Source organism: Schistocerca serialis, chromosome 3 (assembly GCF_023864345.2).
Source record: "Schistocerca serialis cubense isolate TAMUIC-IGC-003099 chromosome 3, iqSchSeri2.2, whole genome shotgun sequence".
Taxonomy (NCBI): Eukaryota; Metazoa; Arthropoda; class Insecta; order Orthoptera; family Acrididae; genus Schistocerca; species Schistocerca serialis.
The window spans coordinates 423972212-423993973 of record NC_064640.1 but is presented as its reverse complement, the minus strand read 5'-3'; the positions used below and the strand labels follow the sequence as shown (position 1 = coordinate 423993973).

General features: G+C 37.6%; 1 protein-coding gene across 1 annotated transcript in view; it reads left to right on the top strand.

Moving 5' to 3' along the window:
- The window catches only part of LOC126470304 (protein unc-79 homolog), an 857658-nt gene that overhangs the window by 203529 nt on the left and 632367 nt on the right, over window positions 1-21762 (top strand). The window contains exons 12-13 of the mRNA XM_050098074.1: window positions 11825-11948; window positions 12028-12181. Of these exons, the coding sequence (XP_049954031.1) occupies window positions 11825-11948; window positions 12028-12181 (278 nt within the window). The remainder of the gene's footprint in view (window positions 1-11824; window positions 11949-12027; window positions 12182-21762) is intronic.

Here is a 21762-nt window from a genome sequence, read left to right as displayed (position 1 = left end):
GGAGCAGCTTAAGCATCACACTCCACAGCCTGGACATGTCACCCTGTGTGTTTGGTCTACTATAAAAACATCTTGAAGTGAAGAAATTCGACTCAGGTGACAAACTGAAGGATACAGAAGAAGACTGGCTCCTGTAACAGCCACATGAATTCTGTGAACATGTAATCCTTCATCTGATGAAACAGCGGGATAGCTGCGATCAGAGTTTGGTGATCAATTTTGTATAAAGACTTCACATATACTCACAGTGTTTTTCATCCCTTTTGTTTTGAACACCTCCTCACACTCATTGAGGAAGCTACTCATATCATGAAGGAAGGGGAATAAAATTCAGTGGTGGAAGGATACATTGTATCAGATTTGCTGATGACATCATAATAGTTTCAGAGTCCAAAAAAGACATGAATGGAATGCTGTACATCCTACCAGATACTCTTAAATTAAGTGAACAAATGGAAAATGAAAGTAATGGTAGTATAAAAAATATGTAAGAAGTTCAAACTAATTGAAAATTGATGAGATCAGAACTAATCAGGTGAAACAACAGTTATCTCGGTAGTGTACTGACAGAGGACAATAGGTCCTTAATGGAACTGGAGAGAAGGACTGCATTGGTGAAATAGGCATTTATGAGTAAGAAAACATTTTAACTAGTATAAACATGAATAAAGACTCACAAAGTCCTTTGCAAAATCATCTGTATGGAGTACACTGCTATATGGGAGTGAAAGTAGAACTCTGAGTAAACTGGAAAGGAACTGACTTGAAGTTGCTGAAATATGGATATGGTGGAAAATGACAACAATTTGCTGAATGGAAAGAAAAACCAACCTAGAAGTCTTAAGGGAAGTCAATGAGGAGAGTAGATTATTCAAGGAGATGGTAAAGAGAAAAATAAAATTTGCTGGACATGTCATACAATACTTCAGTCAATAACATTCTTGAAAGGAAAGTGTTAGGAAAGAAAGTAGGAGGATGGGCTAGGAAGAAGTATTTGGAAGACATGGACAAGAGGATAGGCTGTGACAATTACATGGCACTGAAATGAATGGCCAATGACAGAAGAGAATGGCTGCATCGGCAAGGCATTAGCCTTTATAATATGTATGTTCAAAATATTAGGACACAATGAGAAATACTATCTGAAAAACTAGCAAGTGCATTTGTATCCTCATTTATCAATTATTACAATGGGTTACACATAAACATGTGACCTGGGTAAACCACATTCATCTATGTCACTCTCCTAACTATAGAGTAATTTTCCTAAAATTACTCTATAACCTACATTCAGTTGCTTAAAAGAATGAATCTTGATCTAGTGATTCTGTCATCTGGATCCCGCATGGACACTAGATCTTGAAAGCATTATTCTAGTACTACCTTCATTTTGGAAACTATTGTCAGCATTCTCAAACAAAAGCCATCTCACTTTCACTGCAGACTGTAGATCTGTACTATGGGAACATGCTTCGTGTAAGTGAATACTGGTGACAGCATGCTTTGGACGTGTAAATACTAGTGGTAGCATATTGCACTGCTCTAGTTAAGTGATGCACACACCTTCCTTCAGCAGATGCCATGCGCTCATTTCTGTGTAAGCATTGTGCATGTTCTAGTGCTCTTTGTGGCAAAATTATTTCTTTGCAAATAACTGCATATTGGGAACAAATAAGAACAGTGAATATATTTATGTAATGTTTCTGTTTTGGAATTATTTGCACTATTACCTGTTGTTTTAAGCTCTTTAACTGCTTAAATGTCCTGTAAGATCAAACTAAAAAATTGTATACTTGTTTGTGAGGAAATCACTCACAAGGGAACCTCCCCATTGCACCCCCCTCAGATTTAGTTATAAGCTGGCACAGTGGATAGGCCTTGAAAAACTGAACACAGGTCAATTGAGAAAACAGGAAGAAGTTGTGTGGAACTGTGAAAAAATAAGCAAAATATACAAACTGAGTACTTCATGGCAAGATAGGCAACTTTAAGGACACTGAGACCTCAGCAACGCCGTGGTCTTGTGGTAACGTGAGCAGCTGCGGAACGAAAGGTCCTTGGTTCAAATCTTCCATCGACTGAAAACTTTAATTTTTTATTTTCAGTTTATGTGACAAACTCTTATGTTTTAATCACTTTTTTGGGAGTGATTATCACATCCACAAGAAAACCTAAATCGGGCAAGGTAGAAGAATCTTTTTACCCATTCGCCAAGTGTACAAGTTAGGTGGGTCGACAACATATTCCTGTCATATGACGCACATGCCGTCACCAGTGTCATATAGAATATATCAGATGTGTTTTCCTGTGGAGGAATCGGTTGACCTATGACCTTGCGATCAAATGTTTTTGGTTCCGTTTGGAGAGGCACGTCCTTTCGTCTACTAATCGCACGGTTTTGCGATGCGGTCGCAAAACACAGACCCTAAACTTATTACAGTGAACAGAGACGTCAATGAATGAACGGACAGATAATAACTATGCAAAAATAAAGAAAGTAAAATTTTCACTCGTGGGAAGACCTCTCCTTCTGCAGCTGCTCACTCTACCACGGGACCACGGTGCTCCTCAGCTCACATTCTCCTTTATGTTGCCTATGTGACCAAGACTGATGACCAGTTTGTATATTTCACAGTTCCACACAACTTCTTCCTGTTTTCTCAATTGATCTGTGTTCAGTTTATCAAGGCCTATCCACTGTGCCAAGTTATAACTAAATCTGAGGGGGGTGCGATGGGGTTGTTCCCTTGTCAGTAATATTGTGTTTTTGAGGAGAAACAGGCAAAGCTATTCCTGTACCCAGGCCTAATGAAACCATAGTATACTATATATAACATTTTACAGTCCATGTCACCCTCTTATAGATGGATATCAAACAATATAATATGAAACAAAGGTGCCTCAAGCATCCTCAACTACAGGTATTTAAGAATGCTGCCAGTCTCCTTACAAACAGATCCTCTATTCTCAGTCCTAATTGTAATTGCTTATACTGAGATTTCTCCTGCTGCCATAGTCATATGATATCTAACAGAATTTCAGAAGAGAATGAAAGTGTAAAAAGCTTATATTTCTATGAATAAATAGTATTTATTACTATATTTCATTTCTAGCAAGTTGGCAGTATTTGGAGTTCTTTCCAATTTGTTTAGAAATAGAGACTTAACAGTTGGACAAACATTTGTATTTATTAACTATTTGTTGAATGAAAAATTTATTATTAATATGTCAATAATGTCTTTGAAATATGGTACTTATCATAACAACCAAAAGTGCAACCACATCATTATTCATGATTCTATATCAAGGTTCTACAATGTATAATGATATTACAGTTTCAAACTGAAAAAAATGCTATACCATTTGTAGAGAAAGTGGAACTTAGTTTCATGAATTTTCTGCAAAAACCTAATGTTCATAATTTTGTCTCCATTAAAGGTGGAAAAAACACTATGAATTGCTAAGCCCACATACAGGAGACCCTAATATGCCACTCAACCCTAGTGTTGAATTGATGTCATAGATTCAAAGTGAGTGAAATAAGAAACACTCAAGATAAAATCTGTAGCCCTCATGGACCTAGTAAGTGATTTTAGGTGCTGTTTTTGATAGGTCATACAGAAAGAGCAAAGGTTGGTTTTTAATCATTGAATATCAATCATTTCATTGAAATCCACATAGTAAAAATTTTATCCTGAAACCTAAATGACATTCATTTGGTTTCCAATACATAACCACTACAGCAGGCCCAGTTTAATGGCACCCCATAGCTACACTATTCATAAACACTTGTAATAAACATTGCAATGCAACATAACATAACAAATAACAACTGTAATCTGCCATGGGCTTTAGAGCTTGGACATGCTGAAGTTAGTATGGATACAGTAATTGTTCATGAAGTACTGGCAAGAAAGAGGGTGACTCAAATTTTTCACTGCTGCTAATCATAAATTACTGATTCAAGGATTTTTTCAGTAAATGTGGCACATGCGACTCAATTTCAAGCATGAAAATTGAGAAAGGTGTTGCACTGTTCACGTATTGGTGTACTAAGGAATCTGTCATCCTAAGACATGGTAAAAGAAGGCTGAATAGTTTATCAGATGGTATACTGCACATCAATATTTTACAGGATAGAAGGCATGAACTTACAAACTACTTTAATGTGCTAATCCATAGCAGAAAATCATATCCACCATATCAGTGAAGTAGTTGACTTCCACTGGAAACAAGTGATGTAAAAGGGAAAAGAAGATGTATTGAACTATTTTTATGTAAAGAGAGAACAGTAACAGTAAACATAAATGTAAAGTCATTTACGTAAATAGATCAGACACAGTGATACATACCCACAGTTTTGGGTAATTTTACTGTGCAGTAACACACACTAATATGACTGATATTACAATACCACACTAGTGACTGCAGACTACCTAATGATCACAAGGGAAGAATGTTGTGTCTATACAAGACAGCCTAGACACAATGAGAGGAAGCCGAAAGGCACGCGCTAAGCTAAAGCAGGATGGCGTGAGGTCTGAAACAGGATACGTAATGAATGCTATAAAGAAAAGTACGTAGCTTCTGGAATACTTAACTTTAATCCATCCTTTTGGTACATCTGGAGCTTGTGGCGATACAAGTGAGACTCTTTAGATACATGCAATGTTACTAATGGCGCCTTGCTAGGTCGTAGCCATTGACTTAGCTGAAGGCTATTCTAACTATTGGCTCGGCTAATGAGCAATACTTCGTCCGTGTAGTCGCTAGCAAAGTCGTCCGTACAACTGGGGCGAGTGCTAGTCTGTATCTCGAGACCTGCCTTGTGGTGGCGCTCGGTCTGTGATCACGCAGTGGCGACACGCGGGTCCGACATGTACTAATGGACCACGGCCGATTTAAAGCTACCACCTAGCAAGTGTGGTGTCTGGCGGTGACACCACAAAGAAGACACCCAATCACTGTAACATATATCTAGATGTAATGCACACTGCTCTAGTATGATGCACCCAACAAGCATTTTCAAGAAATCAGCAGGTCAGAGTCTTATGAGCCTGCTGAGTATCATATGAGAACACCAGATGTCAAGCAGCAGCATTACTATAACTGGCTAATGCATTAGACTAAACATCTTCATGTACTATATTTGAATATCATCACTATCTTTTTCCAAATTTCTAATCTTCTACCAAACTCTTGTATCAATACAATGAATCACATTTCTTCAGAAAGAAACAATAATAATAATGATAGTGACTCTGGAACATTTGTCATGGAGTGTAATAAGGAACCAAGGTGATATGAACATTTAATTATCAATACATTCATGCACACATTACAAATATGGTGTATGTCTATAGCTAAATTTACATCTGCATCCATGTCTATAATCTGGTAACCACCTTGAGGTGCATGGCAGAGTGTAGATCCCATTGTACCAGTTATTAGGGTTTCTTCCTGTTCCATTCACGTATGTCGTGCAGGAAAAATGATTGTATGAATGCCTCTGTGCATATAGTAACTATTCTAATCTTATCTTCGTGATTCCTGTGAGAGTGATAAGTAGGGGGTTGTAGTATATTCCTAGAGTAATAATTTAAAACTGGTTCTCAAGACTTTGTTAATAGACTTTCTCAGGATAGTTTATACCAGCCTTCAAGAGTCTTCCAGTTCAGTCCCTTCAGTATCTCTGTGACACTCTTCCACAGATTAACTGGTCACACAAGTGATTTTTAAGCAATCTCCTTTGGTGGTTGACTGCAAATCTACCAATAAACTGAAGTCTACCACCTGCTTCACCCACAACTGAGCATATGTGATCATTCCATTTCATATCCCTAAAAAATGTTACATCCAGGTATTTGTATGATTTGGCAAATTGCAATAGTGACTCATTGATATTATAGTCATAGGGTACTAAGTTTTTTCATTTTGTGAAGTGCAAAATTTTATATTTCTGAACATTTAAAGCAAATTGGCAATTTCTCACCACTTTGAAATCTTATCAAGATCTGACTGAATATTTATGCAGCTACTTTCAGTTATTACTTCATTATACATAACTGCATCATCTGCAAAAAGCCTGATTTTGCTATTAATATTGTCTGCAAGGTCAGTTATATACAACATGAACAGCAAGGGTCCCAACACACTTCCCTGGGGCACATCCAAAGTTACTTCTACATCTGATAATGACTCTCCATCCAAGATAACATGTTGCGTCCTCCCTATGAAAAGTTTTTCAATCCAATCAAAAATTTCAGTTGGTACCCCATATGATCATACTTTTGACAATAAGCATAAGTGTTGTACTGAGTTAAATGCTTTTCATAAATAAAGAAATACAGCATCTACCTGATTGCATTGATCTGAAGCTTTCAGTATGTCATGTGAGAAAAGTTTGGGTTTCACATGATTGATGTTTTCGAAATCCTTGCTGGTTGGCATTGAGGGGGTCATTCTGTTCAAAATACATCATTATGTTTGAGCTCAGAATATGTTCTAAGACTCTGCAACAAGTCAGTGTCAAATATATTGGACAGTAGTTTTGTGGATCACTTCTACTACCCTTCTCGTAGGCAGGTGTGACCTGTGCCTTTTTGCAATAACTGGGCACAGTTCTTTGTTTGACAGATCTATGATAGATTACAGCTATAAGAGTGGCTAATCAGCACAAATTCAGCACATAATCTCACAGGGACTCCATTGGGTCATGGAGACTTGTTCACTTTTAATGAATGTTCCTCAACACCACTGACAGTAATAGTTATTTCATTTACCTTTTCAGTGCTATGAGGATTAAATTGGAGGAATTATCCTGTGTTTTCCTTTGTAAAGAAACATTTGAAAATGGAGTTAAGCATTTAAGCTTTTGCTTTGCTACCCTCAATTTCATTTCCTGTCTCACTCACTAGGGACTGCACACTAACTTTCATACCACTAACAGCCTTTACATATAACCAGACTTTCTTTGGATTCTGTGAAAAATCACTTGACAAACAGATCAAGACAAGATCATTAAAAGCAGGTATAGCATCATAAGACTACATCCTGATATGCACTTAAATGTACTGATAAACTACTCTTTTTCCCACAGCTTCATCCTCATGTTCATTTGACACTTATACTGAACACACCTCCTCGTCCTCCTCCTCCTTCTTTCTGCACCCACCTCTTTCTAACTCTGTCCATCCATCTCATCCTCATATTTCTATCTGTCTATCTCCTCCTCCCAACTTTCTCTGTCTTTTCATCTCCTCCTCCCCCTCTCTTTGTCTATTTTATTGACCCACTCTCCCTGACTATGTCTTTCTTTGACAAGCCAACACTGTTCCCACACAATCAATATACTTGTTGTACTGGGCATCCTATGTGCCAGGGGCTGGAAAAGAAAATGTTTTTGCCTCACACACACACACACACACACACACACACACACACACACACACACACACACAGATATATCTATGTGTGTGTGTGTGTGTGTGTGTGTGTGTGTGTGTTCATTTCATAATGATTTCTTGTTAAACCTTGCATCATATGTACCACTACAATCATCATCATTATTGTACCTTTCTGAAGAAACATGAATTGTTGTATTAACAAGGTGTTTCATCTAATGGTAGAAAAAAAGTGAGTGGAGAGACTTTAACACCATGGGCAGATTTTTTGTCTGCAATATTGACCGGTTGGGCTAATCTCACAAGTTGATGGTTGATGCTCTTGTATGACACTCAACAGGCTCATAAGGCTTTGAATCTCAGTTTCTTTCAAACATTTGAGAACAGCATTGTACTACAGCATCATTTCTTCCATCTCAGTATGTACTACAACTGTGCAAAAATGAGCAAAGTCAGTAACCCTTTAGGTGTACGTGTCCCTTGCGAGATTGATGTGTGCCGATTGTACTGTGATGCAGAAAGTCATCAGAACACACTGTTCAAACTGACGATAAATAAATAATGAGATGACTGTGCTCACTACCTCAACCAAATGTCTTTCAGCTTCTAATATAGACAAGTGTTTGAATCACAAATAGTGTGAATTCCTGGACATATGTTTATTGGAGTTGTTTTTCTTGTTTCAGTGAATACTACAATCCCTTAAAATAACTGCTGTTTTTGTTTCAACACCCTGTATAAAAAATTCTTAAATTAGAGACTGATTTTGAACAATGTATGAAACAATAACCCCCCTCCTATGAACTACGGACCTCGCCATTGGTGGGGAGGCTTGTCTGCCTCAGTGATACAGGTAGCCGTACCATAGGTGCAAACACAATGGAGGGGTATATGTTGAGAGGCCAGACAAACATTTGGTTGCTGAAGAGAGGCAGCAGCCTTTTCAGTTGTTGCAGCGGTAACAGTCTGGATGATTAACTGATCTGGCCTTGTAACATTAACCAAAATGGCTTTGCTGTGCTGGTACTGTGAACAGCTGAAAGCAAGGGGAAACTACAGCTGTAATTTTTTCTGAGGGCATGCAGCTTTACTGTATGGTTAAATGGTGATGGCATCCTCTTGCGTAAAATATTCTGGAAATAAAATAGTGCCCTATTTGGAACTCCACGTGGGGCTACTCAGGAGGACGTCATTATCAGGAGAAACAAAACTGGTGTTCTTCGGATCAGAGTGTCGAATGTCAGAACCCTTAATTTGGTAGGTAGGTTAAAAAAATTTAAAAAGGGAAATGGATAGGTTAAAGTTAGATATAGTGGGAATTAGTGAAGTTCAGTGGCTGGAGGAGCAAGGCTTCTGGTCAGGTGAATACAGGGTTATAAATACAAAATCAATGCAGGAGTAGGTTTAATAATGATTAAAAAAATAGGAGCACGGGTAAGCTACTACAAACAGCATAGTGGCTGTGTTATTGTAGCCAAGATAGACATGAAGCCCATGCCTACCACAGTAGTACAAGTTTATATGCAAACTAGCGCTGCAGATGATGAAGAGATTGAAGAAATGTGTCATGAGATGAAAGAAATTATTCATAGAGTGAAGGGAGCAAAAAATTAATAGCGATTGGGGACTGGAATTCAATAGTAGGAAAAGAAAAAGAAGAGAAAGTAGTAGGGACTATGGAATGGGGGTAAGGAATGAAAGAGGAAGCTGCCTGGTAGAATTTTGCATAGAGCATAACTTAATCATAGATAACACTTGGTTCAAGAATCATGAAGGAACGTTGTATACATGGAAAAGGCCCGGAGACAGTGGAACATTCCAGATTGATTATATAATGGTAAGACAGAGATTTAGGAACCCGGTTTTAAATTGTAAGACATTTCCAGACTCAGATGTGGACTCTGACCACAATCTATTGGTTATGAACTTTAGATTAAAACTGAAGAAACTGCAAAAAGTTGGGAATTAAAGGAGATAGGACCTGGATAAAATGAAAGAAGCAGAGGATGTAGAGACTTTTAGAGAGAGCATTAGGGAACAATTGACAAGAATGGGAGAAAGAAATACACTAGAAGAAGAATGGGTAGCTTTGAGAGATGAAATAGTGAAGTCAACAGAGGATCAAGTAGGTAAAAAGATGGGGGCTAATAGAAATCCTTGAGATACAGAAGAGATACTGAATTTAGCTGATGAAAGGAGAAAATATAAAAATGCAGTAAAGGAAGCAGGAAAAAAGGAATACAAACATCTCAAAAATGAAATCGATAGGAAGTGCAAAATGGCTAAGCATGGATGGCTAGAGGACAGATTTAAGGATGTAGAGGCATATATCACTAGCGGTAAGATGGATTCTGCCTACAGGAAAATTAAAGAGACCTTTGGAGAAAAGAGAAACGCTTGCAAGTGTATCAAGAGCTCAGATGGAAAACCAGTTCTAAGCAAAGATTAATAGTCATTGGGGACTGGAATTCAATAGTAGGAAAAGAAGCCACCCAGCTGGAAGCCCGAGAACCCTTTGCCGAGTGTATAGAGGGTCTATACATAGGTGATGTACTGGAGGGCAATATTATGGAAATGGAAGAGGTCATAGATGAAGATGAAATGGGACATATGATACTGTGAGAAGAGTTTGACAGAGCACTGAGAGACCTAAGTCGAAACAAGGCCCCGGGAGTAGACAACATTCCATTAGAATTACTGATAGCCTTGGGAGAGCAAGCACCGACAAAGCTATACCATCTGGCGAGGAAGATGTATGAGACAGCTGAGATACCCTCAGACTGCAAGGAGAATATAATAATTCCAATCCCAAAGAAAGCAGATGTTGACAGATGTGAAAATTACTGAACTACCAGTTTAATACATCCCAACTAAAAATACTAAATGGTTCAAATGGCTCTGAGCACTATGGGACTCAACATCTGTGATCATAAGTCCCCTAGAACTTAGAACTACCTAAACCTAACTAACCTAAGGACATCACACACATCCATGCCACAGCAGTCGTGCGGTTCCTGATAAAAATACTAACATGGAACTCTTTACAGATGAATGGAAGAACTGATAGAAGCTGACCTCATGGAAGATCAGTTTCAATTCCATAGAAATGTTGGAACATGTGAGGCAATACTGACCCTATGACTTATCTTAGAAGATAGATTAAGAAAAGACAAACCTATGTTTCTAGCATTTGTAGACTTAGAGAAAGCTTCTGACAATGTTGACTGGAATACTCTCTTTCAAATTCTGAAGGTGGCAGGGGTCATATACAGGGAGTGAAAGGCTAGTTACAATTTGTACAGAAACCAAACGGCAGTCATAAGAGTCAAGGGGCATGAAAGGGAAGCAGTGGTTGGGAAGGGAGTGAGACAGAGTTGTAGCCTATCCCCAATGTTATTCAATCTGTATATTGAGCAAGCAGTAAAGGAAAAAAAAAAGAAAAATTTGGAGTAGGAATTAAAAACCATTGAGAAGAAATAAAAACTTTGAGGTTTGCCGATGACATTTTAATTGTCAGAGACAGCAAATGACCTGGAAGAGCAGTTGAATGGAATGGACAGTTTTTGAAAGGAGGATGTAAGATGAGCATCAACAAAAGCAAAATGAGGATAATGGCATGTAATCAAATTAAATCAGGTGATGTGAGGGAATTAGATTAAGAAATGAGACACTTAAAGTTGTACATGAGTTTTACTATCTGGGGAGCAAAATAACTGGTGATGGTCAAAGTAGGGAGTATATAAAATGTAGATTGGCAATGGGAAGGAAAACATTTCTGAAGAAGAGAAATTAGTTAACACCAAGTATAGATTTAAGTGTGAGGAAGTCTTTTCTCAAAGTATTTGTATGGAGTGTAGCCATGTACAGAAGTGAAACATCGATGATAAATAGTTTAGACAAGAAGAGAATAGAAGCTTTCAAATTGTGGTGCTACAGAAGAATGCTGAAGATTATATGGGTGGATCACATAACTAATGAGGAGCTACTGAACAGAATTGGGAAGAAGAGGAATTTGTGGCACAACTTGACTAGAAGAAAGGATCAGTTGATAGGACACGTTCTGAGGCATCATGGGATCACCAATTTTGTATTGGATGGCAGCAGGGAGGGTAAAAATCATAGAGGGAGACCAAGAAATGAATACACTAAGCAGATTCAGAAAGATGTAGGTTGCACTAGGTACTTGGAGATGATGAAGATTGCACAGGATGGAGTAGCACAGAGAGCTGCATCAAACCAGTCTCTGGACTGAAGAAAACAACAACAACAACATGAAACAATAAGTAACTTATACAAATATATGAATGCTAGTATTCAGATTAATTAAGTCAGAAACATAAACAATAAGTTACATGCTACAACATCTTATGTGTTTAATTTACATGAAAAAATTACATTTCCATCATTATTTTCATTTTCAGCAAAATGCTGGATGCTGATATGAGTCCTCTGGGATTTGATACTAAGAAATTATACCGATTTGTATCAGTTAGATTTAAGAAAACATCAACTCAGGTTCAAGAGCAAGCATTGAACTGGCTGCAGGTAATTATTTTTCATTGGTATTATGTGCAAAATATATTTAAATAATTTTGTTTGTAATGTTTTCTGTCTTACAATTCAGGTTCTAACAATGCTAGAAATTGTGATACCTCTGCATCTTCTGTTCTCAATGTTTTCTGATGGAGTAAGGGTCATGAAGGGAGGAACTAAAGAAGAATCTGACAAACAGATGAAATCATACAAAAATGGAGATACAGGCCGTCACAGTAGCATTTGTAAGTTGTAGCCAGAGATAAACTTAAACACTTATTACATCTTTAATAAATGCCTCTTTTCAGTATCAATATTTCTATATTAAACATGATTATCAAGCTGCGTACTTTCTATGTAATTAGTGGGCTGTATATTTTGTTTTTAAAATTTCTGCATAGATTTTTCTGTGACTTTGAATGGTTGCTGCATCTTTTAAGTTCTGTACCTTGTCTCTGAAAACATGGACTTTGATGTGGTGTGGTGGCTTCAATGCCTCAATAATATTGGCAATCCTACAGGGGGTTAAACCACATTGGTTGAGGGTGGGGGGCTATGTGCAGAGAGACCAGACTAAGCTATAGTTCCTAAAGAGTTGTGTTAGCAACAATTTGGATGGCTGACTGATTTGACCTTGTAACATTAATACATGCAGCCTTCCTATGTTGGTACTGTGAATGGATAAAATCAAGGAAAACTACAGTCATTATATTTACCAAGGACATACAGCTCATTAGGAGAAACACATCTAGCGTTCTACAGATCAGAGCATACACTATGAGATAAGAGAAACTTTCAGATAGTTAAGGGAGACAAAATGTAATTGTGGTTGGAGACTGGAACTTGATAGTAGGAAAGTTAAGAGAAGAAAAGTAATTGGAGTAGATGTACTGGAGGAAATGAATGAAGGGAGAAGCTGCTGAGTAGAATTTTACACTGAGCATAACTTAATCACTGCAAAAATTTGGTCTAAAAATCATGAAAGAAACTTTTATATGTGAAGGCACCTGAAGACACCAGTAGGTTTCAGACAACTTATGTAGTGGTAAGACAAAGATTTTGAAATGAGATTATGACCTGCAAAACATTTACAGGGATAGATGTGGACTCAGGCCATAATTTATTAGTAACAAACTGCATATCAAAACTGATGATATTGCAAAACTGATTAGAATTAAAAGAGATGGGAACTGGATAACCTGAAAGAACCACTAGTTATTGAGATATTGAAAGGGAGCAGTAGGCAACAACTGATTGAAACAGGGGAAAGAATACAATAGACGATAATTGGATGGCTTTGAGAGATGAAATAGTGAAGACTGCAGAACATAAAATAAGCAATATGGTAATTCCCAGGGCAAATCCTTGGATAACACCTGAGATACTGAGTTTGATTGACAAAAGGAGGAAAATGCATTACAGAGAACTAAAAACTAATATTGACAGAAAGCATAAAATTTCATAGGCATATACGTCTATGCTACCTATAGCAAAACTGAAGACATTTTTGGTGAAAAGAGAAGGAACTGTACGAATATCAACAGTTCAAATGCAAGACCAGTACTATGAAAGGGAAGAAGAAGGAAAAGAAGAAGATGAAGAAGACTGAGATGAAATGGGAGATATGACACCACAAGAAGAATTTTACAGAGCACTGAAAGAAGCACTGTTGGAGAAGACATAATTGCCTCAGAATTATTAAGATCCTTGAGAGAACATATCATGACAAAACTATTTCACCTAGCATGAAGGCAAAATACCCTGCCCAGCTTCAATACAGCCACCAGTCAGCTTGTGGTGAAAACTCTGTCTCACTGCACATGCATGACTTAAAACACTGCACTCAACAAAACATAATCCCAACATGCAAATATAACTTGACATGTTACAATACCTCCATTCAACTCACTCTCATTTAGTGAACAAGATAAGTTAAGAAGCACCAAACTTGATTAGACCCACCAGAAGAGACTTATAAAATTTTGACTAATGAGAATATATACAAATAAACGTGTAACTTTTTGTGTATTGGCAAGGTCAGCGTATGCAGTGCATTCTTGTCATCTTAAAACTAACACACATAAATTATGCTTGTGTAACACTTCATAAATTAATGAAATGACAGGTTCTCACACCAAAACTTACATAATACATAAAAATTAATCTAAACTTGAATGTGTCTGTTTTTGTATGATAATGTAACTTTTGTAGGCAAAAATAACACATTTTAATAAATGGACACTGCATTAAATTTGAGACTCAGTACCTGTACTCCAAATGAGCTTAAAAACACACAAAACAATGAATTTAACAAATATGTTGACACAATGTGCCCTTTTCAGGTCTTAAAATAATCTTTAGCAGTACTATGCAGCTTGCTCACAATTGACTACTTACATAACATGATCAAAGCACTTCACAAATTTGAATCATTTGAGGTCACAAACAACTTGCTGTGATAGGCAGTCATGTGATTCTTCTTGCAATAGTGAATGTCTTAGTGGAACCAATATTGCTGCTTGCCACCCAGACCATATTCTATCATAGAAACAATTGAAACCCAGTGAGACATTTGATCAAATAATCTAACTGTGTCCCCCATAGATGAGGCTGCTAAAAGCCACCCTTGGCAGGCCAAACCCATACAACACAAAATTCATTGTGAGAAAGTAGCAGATAGTTGTGCCGAAAACAAAACACTTGGCTGCAGTTTTTTTTATTTCAAAGCTGTGAGCTGTCTCTGTACTATGATAGAACACCAACCACAACAATGCACACATAAGAAACTTCATTTCACTTGAAACAGTACCTATGAAATGTAAACAAATGATTGAAACAACATATCATCTGTCTTTTAACATAAATACAATAAAGCAGAACTAACTATTGCACAATAAACTGTCAAGGTAAATTAAAAACCACCTCTGCACACCAAAATTAATTCAGAAAATTAATTATGTCAAATTTACACACACTGAATGAACACATAAAAATTTAACACATCCCCCACCACCAAAAATTGCAGTCCACAGATGAAAAAATCAATATCCACCACACAAACATACCATAGGCTGTTGCTCGTTACTGGATGTACAATATCAGTTCCATTACATTTCTGTCGGACCCTTGATGTCCATCTTCTACTTAATCTTATTATTAATTTTTATTTATTTATTTATTTATTGTTCCGTGGGACCAAATTAAGGAGAAGTCCCCATGGTCATGGAACGAGTCAACACATGAAATTATAACACGATATTAGAAACAGATAAAATGAAATATAAAAAAACATATTCAGGTGACAAGTCATAAGTTTAAATAAAGAAAATCAACAATGTAACACTGGAATTTGCTTAATTTTTTAGCTCTTCCAGGAGCTCCTCAACAGAATAGAAGGAGTGAGCCATGAGGAAACTCTTCAGTTTAGACTTAAAAGAGTTTGGGCTACTGCTAAGATTTTTGAGTTCTTGTGGTAGCTTGTTGAAAATGGATGCAGCAGAATACTGCACTCCTTTCTGCACAAGATTCAAGGAAGTTCATTCCACATGCAGATTGGATTTCTGCGTAGTATTAACTGAGTGAAAGCTGCTAACTCTTGGGAATAGGCTAATACTGCTAACAACAAATGACATTAAAGAAAATATATACTGTGAGGGCAATGTCAGAATTCCCAGACTATTGAATAGGGGTCGACAAGAGATTCTCGAACTTACACCACATATTGCTCGAACAGCCTGTTTTTGAGCCAAAAATACCCTTTTTGAATCAGAAGAATTACCCCAAAAAATAATACCATACGACATAAGCATATGAAAATATGCGAAGCAGACTGCTTTTCGTGTTGAAGTGTCACTTATTTCAGATACTGTTCTAATGGTAAATAAAGCAGCATTTAGTTTCTGAATAAGATCCTGGACATGGGCTTTCCACAACAGCTTACTATCTATCCGAACGCCTGGGAACTTGAACTGTTCCGTCTCGCTTATAATATGCCCATTCTGTCTGATAAAAATATCAGTTCTTGTTGAATTGTGAGTTAGAAACTGTAAAAACTGAGTCTTACTGTGATTTAGCATCAAATTATTTTCCACAAGCCATGAACTTATTTCATGAACTACATTATTTAATACTGTTTCAATATTACACACAAGATCCTTCACTATCAAGCTGGTGTCATCAGCAAACAGAAATATTTTTGAATCACCTGTAATACTAGAAGGCATATCATTTATATAAATAAGAAACAGCAGTGGCCCCAGCACCGACCCTTTGGGAACACCCCACTTAACAGTGCCCCATTGGGACTGAACATCACTACCACTCTCAATATTGCAGAGAATTACCTTCTGCTTTCTGTTCTTAAAGTAAGAGGCAAACCAATTGTAAGCTACTCCCCTTACTCCATAATTCTGCAGTAATATTTTATGGTCAACACAGTCAAAAGCCTTCATTAAATCAAAGAAAACACCTAGTGTTCACAACCATTTATTTAATCCATCCAAAACCTCACAGAGAAAAGAGAAATAGCATTTTGAGTTCTTAAACCATTTCTAAAACCAAACTGAACATTTGATAGCAAATTATGTGAATTTAAATGCTCCAGTAACCTTGTATATACAACCTTCTTGATAACTTTAGCAAACACCGATGGCATAGAAATAGGTCTAAAATTGTCAACATTATCAATGTCTCCCTTTTTATAAAGTGGCTTCACTACCGAGTACTTTAATCAGTCAGGAATCCAACCACTCCTAAAAGTAAAGTTACAGATATGGCTAAGTACTGGGCTAACATACATAGAACAATACTTCAGTATTCTGCTAGATACCCCGTCATATCCATGTGAGTTCTTGGTCTTTAGTGATTTAATTATTAACTCAATCTCCCTCTTGTCAGCATCATGGAAGAGCATTTCAGGTAACAGTCTCGGAACACTTTTTTCTAAGAGCGCTATATGATTACCTGTTGGGACTAGGTTTCTATTTAGTTCACCTGCTATATTCAGAAAGTGATTATTAAATACTGTACATATATGCGACTTATCAGTAACACAGACATTCCCACTATGCACTGATTCCATATCTTCGACCTGTCTCTGCAGACCAGCCACTTCCTTTACGACTGACCATATGGTTTTAATTTTATCCTGAGACTTAGCTATTGTATCTGCATACCACATACTTTTTACCTTTCTAATATCATTTTTAAGCACCTTGCAATACTGTTTGTAATGGGCTGATGCATTTAGATTTTGACTGTTTCTAACGTTTTGATATTATTGCCACTTTGTTCTACAAGATATTCTTATCCCTCTAGTCAGCCACCCAGGCTGCCTGTTTGCGCTACTACCCTGTTTTGAACGTTGTAATGGAAAGTAACTTTCAAAGAGCATGAGAAAAGTCTTGAGAAAAGCATTATATTTATCGTCTACTGTATCAGCGCTATAAACATCTTGCCACTCTTGTTCCTTGATAAGGTTTACAAAGGTCTCTACAGTAAATGGATCAGCTTTCCTAAACAGCTGATGACTATATTTAACACGTGTTGCAGCAGAAAAATCTTTTAGAGTTAAAATTTGTGCATCATGATCTGAATGGCCATTCACCTTTTTGCTAACAGAATGCCCTTCTAGTAATGAGGAATGAACAAAAATGTTGTCTATGGTTGTTCTACTGTTCCCTTGCACTCTTGTTGGAAAGAATACGGTTTGCATAAGATTATATGAATTAAGGAGGTCTACCAGCATCCTCTTCCTTGCACAATCACCTATACAATTAATATTGAAGTCACCACATATAACTAACTTTTTGTAATTCCTATAAAGTGAACCAAGAACCTCCTCTAGCTTTAGCAAAAATGTTGTGAAATCGGAGCCTGGGGATCTATAAATAACAACAGTTGAAGTTTAGCTCTGTTAAATTTAACCACACCTGCACAACATTCAAACACCTTTTCAGTGCAGTACTTTGAAACATCAATTGACTCAAATGGGATGCCGTTTTTCACATACATGGCTACTCCCCCACACTGCAAAGAGCTCCTTGAAAAGCTGCCAGCCAACCTGTATCCTGGTAAAGGAAGCCTCTGAATTATCTCCTCATTTAAGAAGTGTTCAGATATACCAATAATTTCAGAGTCAACATCTATAAGCAGTTCACTAACTTTATCTCTAATACCTTGTATATTTTGATGAAATATACTAATTCCCTCATTACTTGGATACCTAAGCTTTGTCAAAAGTGGTTCCCTTAAGCAGGAATACCTATCAGCTGACTTCAATCTAAAAAAGGTGCAGCTCTAACACCCACTACTGCAGGAATTTTCCCATGAGTGATCCCACCACCCCCACCTAGGCTGTCACCTATAAGCTTTGCCAACCTCCCCTTCCCATACCTGTTGAGGTGCAGGCCATGTCTAGTGAAACCCGTCCTGCTGATAGACTCCACCGACACCACTGAAATGTGACCCATGCTTTCTGTCATCAGCACACCCCCAAGTCTCATGTTATTACGCCTGACGGCTGTATTAAGATGAGGCCGATGGTGACGCTGAAACAGTTCCACGAAATGCACCATCGTGTTGCCAGTCTGAGTGGCTATCTTTTCCAGGTCACCATCTATGTCATACTCCCCATCCCTATCAATACTACTACCAGCCCCACCCACAATCACTACCTGACCCTCTTTAGTAAAATCCCTACATAACCCCCCTAAGTTAACAGTCACTTGAGCCAATCCCGCATTAGGCTTCACAATGCTGGTGACCTAGTACTCACTCCCCAGCACTTCCTGCAACTGCTGGCCTACACCTCTGCCATTAGAACTACCTAACAGCAGAACCTTTTTCTTCCTCTTCGACTTTGCAACTGTCCTAGCCACCGTAACTACTGAGGTCTACTGCATACTTCCTACATCTACAGCTACTAGAGATTCCTCTCCACTAGACTCTGACAGTTGGTCATATCTATTGTAAACACCAATAGTAAAACTATCTGAAAATCTTCTTCTCCCAGCAGATCTCTTGCCAACAGCCAGCTCCCATTCCCCAACCCCCTTCTCCCTCCTCATCCTATCTAGCTCCTCCTGTGCATTTTTCGACTGCACTTGAAGGGCACAGATCTTACGCTCCTGCTCCTCTATCAACTTACTCTTGTTACATAACCTGCAGTTCCAGGAGAGGATATCACCAGAATGCCCACTGGCTTCCCCACTGCATTCCCCCAGTGAAAATACTTCGAACAAGTCTCACACCGCAATCCACTTCTCACGAACCTATGGCAAAGCCCACACTTCTCACTCATAGTAAAATTTTACTTTTTCTAGGTTCCGCTACTACAATAAGAAGATGTTAAAAACCTGACTACAATAATCACAAACTTACTCTACAAGGGAAGTAACTACTATTATTAACAGTATTAATAAACAACAAATGTGAATATAACAAAAGACTAATACAGAAAGAGAATCAAACGTCTAATGACACAGTAACAAAGGTGAAAACAGTTCCCAAAAGGTTCTTCTGAAATTATTTCACCAGAAAACACAAAAAACTCTGGTTGAAGACTACTTAAGTTCCTAAATAAACCACTATACACAAACAAATAATTAGTACTTAGCTTTCGATGCACCGCTACAGCTGCAACTGGTCAGTGCAGAATGTAAACACAGGTAAGAGGTTACGTTGCTCGATACGAAACACTCACAAATACCAGGTCACAACACATATGTTTCACTAACTGTGTTATCTATATTTAAACTTGTCACCATTTTCTTCCATGCTTTCTGTTTATCCTATTGTTCAATCCAATGAACCTTTGGTGAAAACAAACATTGTATGAATATTTGACAAGGAAATCTGCTGCCACCAAAATATTCACACACTGCCCAGTGGTGCTGCCGACCTCATCACAACCACCGGCTGCCTAGTGTCACAAACTCTGCCTGCTCTCTCCGCTCACACATTACTTAAGTGCTGCACTCAGCCTGACATAATCCCAGAATGCAGATATGACTTGGAATGTTACAACTCTCATAAGGAAACTGGAAATGTATAAATCTTTATCCATACGTGAAGTACCATGAGGTCTATTTAGAAGTTTTCCTCTACAGTTCTTAAGACAAAACGACTTTGGATTGCTCTGGAGAGACTGTATTTGTTTCTGTGTAGTAGGAAATATGTTTAATAAAGTCTTCCAACAAGACCTCTTTGGATGAACAACATTGTATCTGCTGATTGCGTGTCTCCAAGAAGCTGCATCAGTGTCCAGTTTCGTCCAATTGGATTGCTCATTTGGTTCATGGCACTTCATTAAGTACACAGACTGCTCATCATAAGTCAAACTACAATATTACTTCCACTTTTAAACTAGTTAGTAGGATTACAGATTCAATTCTGGAAACAGGCATGAAATAAGATATCCTCAAAATTTTGAATCAGATGCAAGTTATTTCACTCATTGTAATGCACAAAGAGAAGTTCATGCAATCTTATATCATGTGTTGTTGTCAGCATAAAACATTAGTTTCATTTACATCTATTTTATTCCAGTTCCTTTTTATGGGTAGGTCAAGGTAGTGACAGTGCTGTACTCTTCACAAGAAATATAGTATCATTCTGTTGCATTATACTAATAAATCAGTGACACAACAGCATTACAGCAATCATATGCAGCATTATTCCACTCATTTCTGTTGGTGTTATTTCAATGTAGCCAACTTCCCCTATTTTTGGCATGTGTTCCAAACCAGCTTCCTAGAGTCTTTTCCTTTTGTGTTTTTCCACTAGCAACTGATAAAATTCCTTTTATTTGTATTATTTACATACTTTATTATACTGAGAGTGAGAATTGTGTTTTTGGAGTGAGCCAAGTCTGTGGCATACAGCAATGCTCCATTAGACAGTGTGCAAACCACCTGAGTGTGGTTGCTTGTGGTGCTGCACATGGATGGATACCATAAGAACTATTATCACTTGGGCAAAGGAATGAAATAAACAGAACTATTACACCAGAAACCAAATCTCCAAAAAATTTTGCCACACTTCAAGCTTCAGTGTACTTTTTCCTGCTTCATTGCTTCATTGTGCTGGCACCACTTGATAAAGTAATTTGTTGTGGTGGTATGCTTAAATAGACTGGTTGTCATTTGTCTTATTTCTCCCCTACATGAATTTTTTTCCAGCTCTTGAGCTTTTCTGTGTTGTTTTCAAGCCACTGATGACTTACAATATCTAAGTATAAGTAGACATTGGTAAGACATGATATATCATTCCACCAGTAGTACTTAACAGCTTGGTAAAATCACTTTGGACATTTCTTCAGATCTTCGTCAACATCTCCCAAAAACACTGTTGGATACCTCATGTCCATCTGACTCACTGCCACCTTTTTTAATCCATTACTACCTTGACAATGTGAACCACGGGAGGAATGTACTATTCATACTTGGGTTCCTACCAGTCAAGGTAGTGGGTCGTTATAGTCAAAATGGAGGCATGCTAAAGTTCACACCCAGTTTATCCACCAAACTATATCACATAGAATCCAGAATAAAATGCCAGCAATGAGATCGGGGTCACTAACAACAACTGACACTTCACACTGAAAGCATGTTTATTTAGCACACATGTAACTTCAGATGAAACTTAACTGCCTTCCTCAGCAGAGATTGCTCCTATTAATATACACATACATAGTTATAGCAAATTCCAGTATTATATCAGTAATTAAGTGCTAGAACCTTCAAAAAATTACACATGTTAAATGATAAATATTTGCAGGAGATGGGAAGTTAACTAATAACCTGCATGTCACTAGCCATCAGTTATA